Source organism: Neltuma alba, unplaced genomic scaffold, assembly GCF_004799145.2.
Source record: "Neltuma alba isolate B1F8T4 unplaced genomic scaffold, ASM479914v2 tig00012243_pilon, whole genome shotgun sequence".
NCBI classification, from domain to species: Eukaryota; Viridiplantae; Streptophyta; class Magnoliopsida; order Fabales; family Fabaceae; genus Neltuma; species Neltuma alba.
This window is the reverse complement of record NW_021636772.1, coordinates 21794-33499: the sequence shown is the minus strand read 5'-3', so window position 1 is coordinate 33499 and position 11706 is coordinate 21794. Positions and strand designations below refer to the sequence as shown.

The 11706-nt window shown below is 35.8% G+C and overlaps 1 protein-coding gene and 1 pseudogene across 1 annotated transcript; both read left to right on the top strand.

Moving 5' to 3' along the window:
- The first annotated feature begins 4 nt into the window (after positions 1-4).
- On the top strand, positions 5-1240 carry LOC114725328 (LRR receptor-like serine/threonine-protein kinase GHR1; annotated as a pseudogene).
- A 480-nt stretch (positions 1241-1720) lies between these two features.
- Positions 1721-9413, top strand: LOC114725327 (cyclase-like protein 2). Its single transcript, XM_028911827.1, has 5 exons — positions 1721-1734; positions 7377-7756; positions 8700-8744; positions 9036-9108; positions 9305-9413. Exons 1-5 carry the CDS (start codon positions 1721-1723, stop codon positions 9411-9413), a joined length of 621 nt encoding a protein of 206 aa, XP_028767660.1.
- The last annotated feature ends 2293 nt before the right edge of the window (positions 9414-11706 follow it).

Sequence of the window (11706 nt, the reverse complement as noted above, 5' to 3'; positions counted from 1 at the left end):
CCTTCCTCTGTTTCAAGCACGCACTTTACCCTCAGACACTCAAGCTCTCAAAGCCTTCAAAGCCTCCGTTATTCCGTCTTCTATCCCTCCGTCGTCTTGCTTAGCTTCCTGGAACTTCGCTGTTGATCCTTGCTCTCTCCCTCGCCGGACCTCCTTCGTCTGCGGCCTCACTTGCTCTCCCGACTCCACCCGCGTCACACAAATCACCCTCGACCCCGCCGGCTACTCTGGTTCACTCTCCCCTCTTATCTCCCAGCTCACCCACTCACCACCTTGGACCTCTCTGACAACTCTTTCTCCGGCCAAATCCCACCGTCTCTCTCCTCCCTGACCACCCTCCAATCCTTATCTCTCCGATCCAATTCCTTCTCTGGCTCTATCCCTCCTTCCATAATTAACCTTAAGTCGCTCGAGAGTCTCGACCTCTCTCATAACTCCTTCTCTGGGTCCCTCCCAAGTGCAATGGCTTCTCTTGCTGGCTTGAGAAGAATGGACGTGAGTTTCAACAAGCTAACTGGGCCTCTCCCGAAGTTGCTTCCGCCGAACCTGATCGAACTCGCGATGAAGGGGAATTCATTATCTGGCTCTCTGAATAAATTTACGTTCGAAAACTAAACCAATTGGAGGTGGTTGAGCTCAGCGAGAACGCACTCGCCGGCAAAATTGAGGCTTGGTTCTTTCAATTACCTTCGCTTCAGCAAGTTGATTTGGCGAACAATAGCTTTACCGGCCTCGAGACCTCGAGACCGGTCGGAGGTAACAGTGATCTCGTGGCGGTTAATTTGGGGTTTAACAAGATCCAAGGTTACGCGCCCGCCAACTTCGCCGCGTATCCTGTGTTGTCGTTTTTGTCACTCGGTACAACTCGTTACGTGGCAGGATCCCATTGGAGTACAGTCAGAGCAAATCCATGAGGAGGTTGTTCTTGGACGGGAACTTCCTGATCGGGAAGCCGCCGGCTGGGTTCTTCACCGGCAACGGCGGTGCAGTGCTTTCCGGCAGCTTGGGTGATAATTGTCTGCAGAGCTGCCCGGCAAATTCACAGCTGTGCACGCCTGCCCAGAAACCGATCTCTGTTTGCAAGAAAGTTTACCGAGGAAGACCATGATCTTGATTCATGGCGTCTCCTTGCGTTGATTTAAAATAATAATAAAAAGATTACCACTTTTGTATTCTTTGCTGAATTATTAATAGGATTAAGGGGCGTTTGACGTGATTAATAAGAGACCTTTGTAAATCACGATAATGGGTGTCTCGGGCAGCCCCACGCAGTTGCATTAATATTCAAGTGTTTCAGACTTGGCTTCCAGTTTTGTCATCGGTATCAGGCTGATTCGGCCGGTGTTCCCACAGCATTTTATATTCAGTTTTTTGGTAAGAGAAATTCTAGAAAAAAAATTAGACTCACCTACTAGGACCTATCTCTATGAGAACATGACAAGCAAGGCTCTTTTTTTTCCTGACCCAATAGGTAGGAGTTTTCCTGCTTTATTATACTCTGGTGATATCTCTCCTAACGTCGTGATTGCAACCACAACAAAGTGACACTCCTCAAGATCAAACCCCTTCTTTCTGATGAGAGAGTCCGATGCCTTTGCCTGAGCCCACAGACAAGGGGTAGTTTTGTGATTTTGGAATTATTGAATATTTAAGTAATTAATTAATGTGAGATTTCTGCTTCTTCCTTTCTTTCTTTCTTTTTTTTTTTTTTATATAAAGCATGCGCAAGATTAGGTAAGTTTTACAGGCAGCATAATTATCGCTGTCAACCAGTTCCGAAATGAAGTGAGGAATACTAGAAAAACAAGCAACTCCGCTAGCACAATTCAGAGCTTTTCGAGCAAGACGATCAGCAATTTGGTTGGCTTCTCTCCTGTACCAGGTGACCCGGACCTCCCAGCTCCGTTCCAGCATGCAAAGATTTCCCCCCTTAGCGAAAGGATAAACACGTTTGAACGAAACTGGAAGCACAAAAACCAGAACAAATTAAACCATCAACATCCGAGGGATTTACAATCTATCCATACTCTTTATTTATACTTAATTAATCTTACTCATTTATTTAACTGTTCATTTGATTTAAATATCATATATTTATTATTAGGATTGTTGGCAGATATATATATTCGGATTTTAGGATCACTTAAATGCCTTTGAAAGTGAGATTATAATGCTTCCTTATGATAGCAGTAACTAAATGAATCGCCAGAATGAACGAATAGGATTTAGTATGAATTAGAAGTGGAGAGAAAGAGTATGGAAAGGATCCAAATCCCCTTAAAAACAAACCCAATATGAAAGGACTAGAGGTTTTAATTATAGAAATCATAACTGTGATGATCATATAAGTTTATGAAGAAAAAAGTTAATTAATTTACGAAAGAATTTAATCTTTGAAGATTGTAACAACAATTTCTCTTATAGCATCTAAATGGAAAAAGGTAAAATTGGATCCAAAATAATTTTCACGGTTAAAATTTTTTAAAGGTGCATTGAATAATAGTGTGTTGGGATTAGATAATGACATAAATATAATAAATATTTGCAAATTATCAATAATATGATTTTGTGTGTGTGTGTGTGTGTTTTTTTTTTTAAAAAAAAGCTTTCGATTATAGAGAAGGATCACAAGTAAAGGGTAAAGAAAGCGGGAAGGAGGGAAGGACACGGATTGGTGGGGTGGTAAAACATGGAGAACCACAATTTAGAGGTCCGTATAGATTAAAAGCAGCTCCTTTGTCGGCAAGGCCCTACTTGCCGTCATTACCACTTCGGGCCCAAAATAGCAAACGGACAACCCAACTACCCTTTTCTGTTGTATGTCATTATTTCTTAATCATCACGACCTGATGTTCTTCATCTTTTAAATACAACCTCTAATCCTAAATATAAAAGTTATTTAATTAATTTAAATAGATTAAAAAAATAAATTAAATTAGTTGGTGTTGTCTTTCCTAAAATATCCTTGCTAATCAAGTTTATTGGTTAGAATTGTCATTATTAGAATGACTACCTTAAAAAATGAATAATATAAAAGATAAAGTGAATTGGGTTTTATATTTAAAACAAAACAAAAATCAAATGAGATTTTTCATTAAGGACCATAAATAGTATATATACATCTAAATTACAAAATAGAGACTCCTCATTTTTTTTAGTCTGAATTAAGGATTAAAAATTGAGAAAATGACCCAAAAAAACCTCACTGAAATTGAAAAAGAACAAAAAAAGGTGATCCAAATAAATGAAATGACCAAATAGGCATGAGATATGAATTTCGGATTCGTAGACTTTGATAGAATGACTAATACACCCCTAGAGTAAGAAAAAGAAAAGGCAGTTGAATATTTTCACATACTAACACGTTGATTAAAATAAGTTGCAAAACTCATTACGTAAATAATCACTTTCATTTCATAAGTTGTTATTCTCGTTATATATTTAGTAAAATTGTGGGTAAAAGAATTAAAAATAGTCACAAATAAACAAGTTATAAATCCCCTAATGCAAATAACAACTTTCATTATCTAAGTTGTGATTCATTTTACTGGTTTTGTAAAACTGTTTGCAAATAGGTTATAACAAATTGTAAAATTCTTTATGCAAATAGTCATTTTTATTTCACAAGTTCTTATTCTCATTATATGTTTAGTAAAATTGTGTGCAAATAGATTAAAAATGGTTACAAATAAAGAGATTGTAAAACATATTATGGAAATTGATATATTCATTTTGAAAGTTATCAATCACTTCGCAAATGTTGTTAAAAGCTACATTTATTATAATGACACCTAAAGGTAAACATAATTTGCACTTGTTATCAATAAATGTGCAATAATAGTGATTAAATATATTTTTTTAAACAAATTTTATCTACAATCACAAGTCAAATATTATAACAATAGTTAGATAATACATTTGTGTATACAACACTCTTCTTAAACTTCTTCATTGACCCCGGGAAATTCTTTTTGAAACAATATGCATCCACTCTTCACTTATTTGCTTGGCTCTCCTTCTAACAAATTAGCAGATATTAAAAATAAACTTTATTAGAAGATAGTAGAAAGGTAATCAATATACTCTCAAACCTTGCATAAAAATACCCTAGTTCTATGGGTGCTTCTTCTTCCTCTCTCTCTCTCGATCTCCCTTGTTTTTTCTCTACTTATTCTCTAAATTTTACTGATTTCTCTCTCTCTCTCTCTCATGGGTTTGGTGATGAGATTGAGAAGGGAAGATGAAAGACGGGAGGTGCCAAGTCTCAAACCCCAAACATCATAAATATTCATTAGGAACATATCAGAACGCTGTAGGAGAGACCACATCTTCTTCTTTTTCATCGAATCCTTTGACAATTCATGCCTAGCCTTTCAGTTCGACGCCCTTCAAAGAAGAAGAGGACCTGAAGAGAGAGAAGAGCTCTCTGAATATGAAGTAAGAGAGACAACAAACAAGGATGAGAGAAAGGGCATTAAAGTAATTTGCTAAAATTTGTAAATCTCAACTTAATACCTATAGACCTATTTGTTTTTTGTGAAATTAGAATGACTAATCTGGAATTTTAGAATTCAAGTGTTATTTATATGTGATTTTTCCTTAAATTTGACACAACTGCAACTTAAATGATTAAGGCTTTGTTTGATTGAATGAAGGGGAAGGGAGGGGAGGTGAATTGAGGGGAGGGGAGGGGAGGGGAGGGGATGAGTTTTGTTTGGTTGGAGGGAAAGAGAGTGGAGGGCATATTTCTTATTTGGTTTAGGAAGAGAAGGGAAAGGAACTAATTATAATTGACAAATATATTCTCGCCTCTTTATTTAGATTATTATTATTATTTTATGATGATATTTATATCATAATTATTATTTTTTAATTTGTGAATATTAAAAAACCAGATACCCTGAGACATCACAAATAAATTATAAATGATTATACATCAAAATGAATGTCAATAAAAAAAAATCTTTAGCATATTATATCAATTAACAATAAACTTATAATACAAGTTTTGAACTATTTCATTCTTAATTATATAATGTACGCAACTTCACATACTTAATTAGATAATACAGAGTTTTGCATAAAAAATGAAATTGAATTAAAATACGTATATATGGACACGCATATCAATGAATTTGGAAGATTAATGGCAGAGAGTATGGGAAGATCTCAACGACTTTTTTTTTTTTGAACCATGAAAGATACTTCTATAAACTGAAGATTTCAATGACTTCAACTCATATAAACCAATAAAGAATATATTTATACATAATAAATAAATAATATTGATAATACTGATAAGATGAATGAGACGGAGGATCAGACAAAAGAAAAAGATGTGGAAAATTAATGACAGAGAGCGTGAGAAATGATGAAATCAAAGAAAGAAAATATGCAAAAAAAAAAAAGAACCTCTGAGAAGTAAAAAAAAAATTCGTAAAAGAATAGTAGGGGCTAAAAAGAAAAAAATAAAAAAAAGCAAAAAGTAAAAAAAATTGTACTAAAAAAGATAAATTTGAAATATTAAAAAACTAACATGGATAATTTAGTCAGTATTTCCTTTCTAAAAAACTCTAAATTTAGAAGGAAACAAAAGGAGGGGAGAGAAGTACTAAAAGACAAAAAATTTTCTTCTCCCTCTTCATTTTTCTGAACCAAACACAATCTCTCCATCCCTCTCTTCTCCTCCCCTCAAAAACCCTCCTAGCAAATAGTGCGTAAGTATTTATAATTCTGTGGTGAGATTATGTTCCCGGTTACCGGCCTTTGTTTGAGCATAATCAAATTCAAGAAATGCATTGTCCTTTAGCCTCCGAAAGGCCTAAACACGTGCTTCTGCTCTGCTTCTTCCCTAAAATGGTTGGTTTCACTTGGAACCGGAATCTTTTTGAGAAAATTAACCTTCTGATTCTTATACTCTTGACTTTGTTGCAAGTTAACATCTGAACTTTAATTTAGCACAACTTAATCTTTCAATTTAAGTTCATTTGTAATTGAGTCCCTGAACTGAACTTTGATTACATACAACCTAACCTTTGAAAAATTTAGGATGTGAACTAAAATTTTAAATGGTTCCTAGCTGAATTAAAGTTTAAGGGATAAATGAGTTGCACTAAATTGAAGTTAAGGAGTGGAGTTGTAAGAAGTCAAAACTATTGGTACAAAAAAACTAATTTTGTTCTTGGACCTGAAAAGTCCAAAATAATATACGTGCTAAACCCAATAACCCATTCCACATCAACTCGCTCGCCGGTTATACTATCTTCAGTCATTAATATAAGATTTTATTTGATTTTTATTTTGGTCTTAAATATAAGACGTCAATTCATTTTATCTTTCATATTTATATATATATTTTTTCCAAATAGTCTTTCTAATAATAGTAGTTCTAGCCAATACACTTGATTAGTAAAAATATTTAAAAAAGATAATATATAGTTATTACAAATAACTAATTTAACTTATTTCTTTAATCTCTTCAAATTAGTTAATTAGCTCTTATAATTAGGATGAGAGGCAGTATTACCTTGCCGTATACACGTCATCTTCATAGTCAATTTATACAAACCTAATCATGTTGTGGCTGTGATGCCAAGTTGATTCCAACCTTGCAAACATACAATCGTCCTCAGCGCGACGCTGTGGTTGGCATCTATTGGAATTTGGAACCAAGGCAGGTCAAGTGAATCACATTCTTAGGGCCAATGTCTCATCAAAATCCATCACAGACCCTTAAAAGCTCTCTCCAGTCTCCACGATTTAAGAGAATTTTCTTTTCGGAACTCGGAAGACCTGTGATCCCCCTCGAAAATATGGATAAATAAAAATGAATGGGTTCCATAATAAATACAAATAATGTGGTCTTGGTGTTTAAATTCGGGGCTAACGGAAGGATACATAAGCCACGTGATCTGGGTGTTTGGTTATGAGCCATATAAACAATTCTAAAGAATCAAAATCCAACTCGCTCGAGCACATGTGGCAACGTCATCCATTACGTATAACAAATGGAGGCATTTAAATTATCAAAACCCAGAATCCATTTAGCTTCATCAGTATCCTGACATTTCGGTCAAAAAAAAAAATCAGTATCCTGACATATATATCAACATTTAACACGCACATATGGATAGAGATATTTTATTACGCACCTATAGTATACATTCATGCCTATATATATATATATATATATATATTGCCAACCATTCCCACTTGTATATTCAAATTCTTAACATGTCCTGAGGCATAAAATCATATGTTTTAGCACTGTTATCTCTTTTTGTTTATGTTCCTTCTTGTTTTGCTCTGCTCACACCTTCGTTCACTATGGATTTCTTGCTAAGATAATCTCTGCTCTTCTTTATTGGCCTGTTGAGCCTCGCAATCTCACTACTCCATCCCGCCGTTGCCACCACCGCAGCCTACCCAACCACTCCCGCTGCTGGTTCTGGCGAATGCTTGCTAGGGGGCGGCGACGATGTCCTCACGCCTCCTCGTCGAGAAGTTCACGGCAATGGCCGAATCTTCGATATCAGTCACAAGTATGTCCCCGACATGCCCGTTTTTGAGTCTAAGGATGGCCTTGGCCACTTCCTCTGGCTTCAAACGAGCATGAAAAACGGGTCTTTTGCTAATATCTCAGAAATGAAGTTCCTCACTCACACAGGAACCCATGTTGACGCTCCGGGTCACTTCTTCGACCACTACTTCGATGCGGGGTTTGACGTCGATACACTTGATTTGGAAGTCCTCAATGGTGAGTACTAATCGTGATGTTTCTGTTTGATTGTTTGATGCTGTTGATTTGATTTTGGTCCCCTTGTCTTCCTCCACTGAACTTCTTTTCAGTTTTTAGTCTCATATTTGCTGGTCATGTTCATCTTATGCATTTTATTTTATTTTGAGCTTTGCCTTTCGCTGGTTGAGTTTGTCCGAACTTTTATAACTGCTTGAAATTTGTAAGGCAAATTGTGGTATATTATGCCGACTCTTAATATAAGAACTAGTTTAATATTCAATGTGGTTTTAAATATAACATCTTAATTTATTTTGTCTCTCTCAGATCTTATACATTTTGCTCAAAATAATCCTTCTAATAGTTGCACCTATAAATATTTTATCAAATAGTAGTTCTAACTAATATATATGATTAGTAAGGGTATTTTAGAAAAGATACCACCTATTTATTATGAAGAACTAACTCAACAAATTTTCTCAATCTACTCAAATTAGTAAACTAATTTATATATTAAGTGCTACTATGTAATACTCCTCCGGTCCTTAATATAAGACCCATTCAACTAATTTGATTAGATTAAGGAAGTTAGGTAAGTTAGTTATATAAGAAAAGTGACATTTTTTCTAAAACACCATAATCATCTTTCTTAATACCCCCTCTCCCTCTTTTATTTGATTATGGTTGAGGGAGTATTCATAGGGGTAATTTAGAGAAAATTGATAAATATGAGAAATGGCTCTTATATTTAGGACCAAAACCAACTCAAGAATTGGGTTCTATATTAAGGACTGGAGGAGTAATATTTTTGCTGGGGCATCCCGAGCCTACGGTTCTGTCTATTGTGCATTTACCAGGGGATGTTTTTCTTTTCATTATTCTCTTTAGTGGCATCATCGTTCATGTTAAATCAGTAAAATTGCTATTGTAATTAATAAGCTTGTCTCTGACTTTCTGTATGTAGGTCCTGCACTTTTGGTCGATGTTCCAAGAGATTCAAACATAACTGGTATGTGTAACTAATGATTTAACTCATTCAAGACGTATTATTTTTGTCGTTGCTAGTTACTTGCGGTACAGAGGGGTCAAAAGTGTGGCCACTTAGGAGGACTTTGCCAATTTTGGGCTTAGATGGAAACTATCGTGTCTATGGCATTCATGGAGTTCACTCTCTCTCCCTATATGCCTATAAATTTTTTTGGATAAATATAGCTTTTCTGTTCAAGAATTGTGTGTAACTTAATGGCCCTCTCAACTATGGAGTGGATGGAATTGAATTTGAGTATGAACTTTATTTCAGCCGAAGTTATGAAGTCATTAAATATTCCAAGGGGTGTACGTCGTGTGCTCTTCAGAACATTGAATACTGACAGGTAAACTTCTGCAAATTGTCTGTATTGGTGCTGATGTAAGGAGTATATTCTTTTACCAGTCTGGCATAAAACGAAGACTCAGTCAATTCCCTTTTGGTTTATTTAGAAGTGCTTCTTTGCTATACTTCCATAGTACTAACAGAAGAACTACCATGATCTAAAAGCTATATGTGAATTAAACATACTATATTTGTAGGCGGCTGATGTTTCAAAAGGAATTCGACGCAAGCTATGGGGGATTCATGGTGGACGGAGCAAAATGGCTTGCAGAGAACACTGACATCAAACTCACAGGCAAGATATAAATTTTTACTTTTAGGTTCAGTGTATTTCCCGAGGGCATCTTCTCTGCCGTTTTGTCCTCATTGAATAACCAGGTCAATATAACTTTGAACAGATGGACATCTCGACATTCTTTTTCCGCTGTGACAATACAGGTGTTTCATGGATCTCATGCCAGTTTAGATAAACATTCAATCATGTTTTTGCATATAAATGAGAGAACACCATTTAGTTTCTTTTATTTTCTAGTTGAGAGATGTTCCAGCATAATTTTGAGTAGTTGTATGATCAAGCGGCTCTATGGGCTTAAAGTAGCCTTATCTTTATGTTGGATACAAAATTTTTCTGGTCTATGGAGGAATCTGAGGCGGCAAAAAATTAGCCTTTCAGAAGATTATTCTGAATCTGTGACCCTTCCCATTTAAAATGCCGTATCTGGGTTTTTATCTGCAAACGGGGGGTTTTTTACTGTGTAGCTATGGAGCATAACCATCTCTTGTGTTTACACTTCCATTTTCTGTAATGGAATGCAGGTGTCGATTATTTATCTGCTGCTGCTTACGATGATTTGATTTCATCTCATCTAGCTTTTCTTGAAGGCAGGGTGAGTAAACATTATGGTTAAGATTTGAGAATGCATGTGTCATGGTTTACTAATGCGCAATACTACCTCCGATTTAAATATAACATCTAGTTTGTAGCTTTCTGATCATAAATCACGTCTTCTGGCTCAATGTATTATTGGATAGTTTTATGAAAGTTGAGCTGAGATTTGGAAGCGTTCAATTTTGTTACAGTATGTTCACTGGAAAAGAATGAGAATTTATTTGAGGCATGCACTAAGAAGTATGAACGCTTCAGGAAATCATTCTGGTGGAAGCCCTGAAGCTTGATGATGTGCCAGCCGGAGTATATTCAATCCACTGCTTACCTCTTAGGCTGGTTGGTGCTGAAGGATCACCAATACGATGCATTCTCATCAAATAAATGGGGAACATGCAAGTTTGAGGAGGTCAAACCCATATTTCCATCTGTACTTTTCCTTTTTCCTATCGTGTTCTAAGAGGAACAACTAATTGAATTATCAAAAAGCTAAGGCTGTATTTGAATCAGCGGTAAAAAAATGGATTGAACAAAATTTAATTTGTGGGATCTGATTTATGTTTAAACACATATATAAAGAATGTGATAATTTTAGGAGTAATGTTAAAATTAAAATTATCAAAATAAAACATTTATATGTAATGTGATTTTTTAAACAATATTTGATTTGATTTTTGTACATAGGCCTTTTTTTTTTTTGCAAATTTTATTAATTAACTTTTTAGGGTATTTTTGCAAATATAAAATTATTGGGTCAAGTGAAAGCATCTATTTGAATTGGGAGCCAAGGCTAGTGAAGGGTTTCGTAAAAAAAAAATACTACAAATAATGTGGATGAGATGAGAATTACAAATGGCGGCTCGGTCAGGCTTCTCACGGGAGCGGGAGCGGGAAGTAGGGCTAAGCAATGGGCGGGGTGGGCTAACCCGAAGGTTAGCCCATAGTCCACCCATTTATTTATAAATGGGCATGGGCTAACCCATAACCCGGTAATAGCCCATTTAGCCCGTATTAAATGGGTTACGGGGCAGCCCGTTTGGGCTAACCGGGTTACGGGGTAACCCATTTATTTTTTTTAAATTTTTGTTCAGTATAGTTATTTTGTATATATAACCTTATGAAGCTAGCAATAAATTTTGCATGCCAAATAGCAAATCAAATATGAAATAATATCAATCATATTCAATCACACAACCTTACTTAGATTCGCAAACAATCAAAGTCTGATAAAATCATAAAGAAGTCACCAATCATAAAGTCTCATAAATTTGAAAGTTCCAACTTTCACCTAAAGGATAAAATAAAAGCTTAGACAAGCATGAAGGTTTGATAAAAGATGAATGAGAAACAATATCATCAATTAAATGAAGAATAAAATATTTTAAAAATTAAAAACTTAAACGGGCGGGTATGGGCAGTCCAATACCTTGCCCATAGCCCAACCTATTAATGGGCCACCCTGCCCATTTAAGCCCGCCCATTTATAATCTCTTATTTGGGCTAATTGGACGGGCTTAAATGGACAAAAATTTCATGGGTCATGGACGGGCTAGCGGGTAATGGGTTTGTTGCTCACCCCTAGCCGGAAGGAGAACAATTTCGTGCATCTTGCGGAATTTTTGTTTTTCCATGTCGAAGCAACCTAGACCGTTGATTGTATCGGCGATTCACGGCTCATTGCATCAATAAAAGGTTGCTACAGGTTAAACCGCG

Bases quoted from the DNA above. Each gene is read 5' to 3' on its own strand.
- LOC114725327 (XM_028911827.1), top strand. The intron at 7,757-8,699 runs GTGAGTACTAAT...TTCTGTATGTAG, and splicing joins TGATTTGGAAGTCCTCAATG to GTCCTGCACTTTTGGTCGAT. The intron at 8,745-9,035 runs GTATGTGTAACT...ACTTTATTTCAG, and splicing joins AAGAGATTCAAACATAACTG to CCGAAGTTATGAAGTCATTA.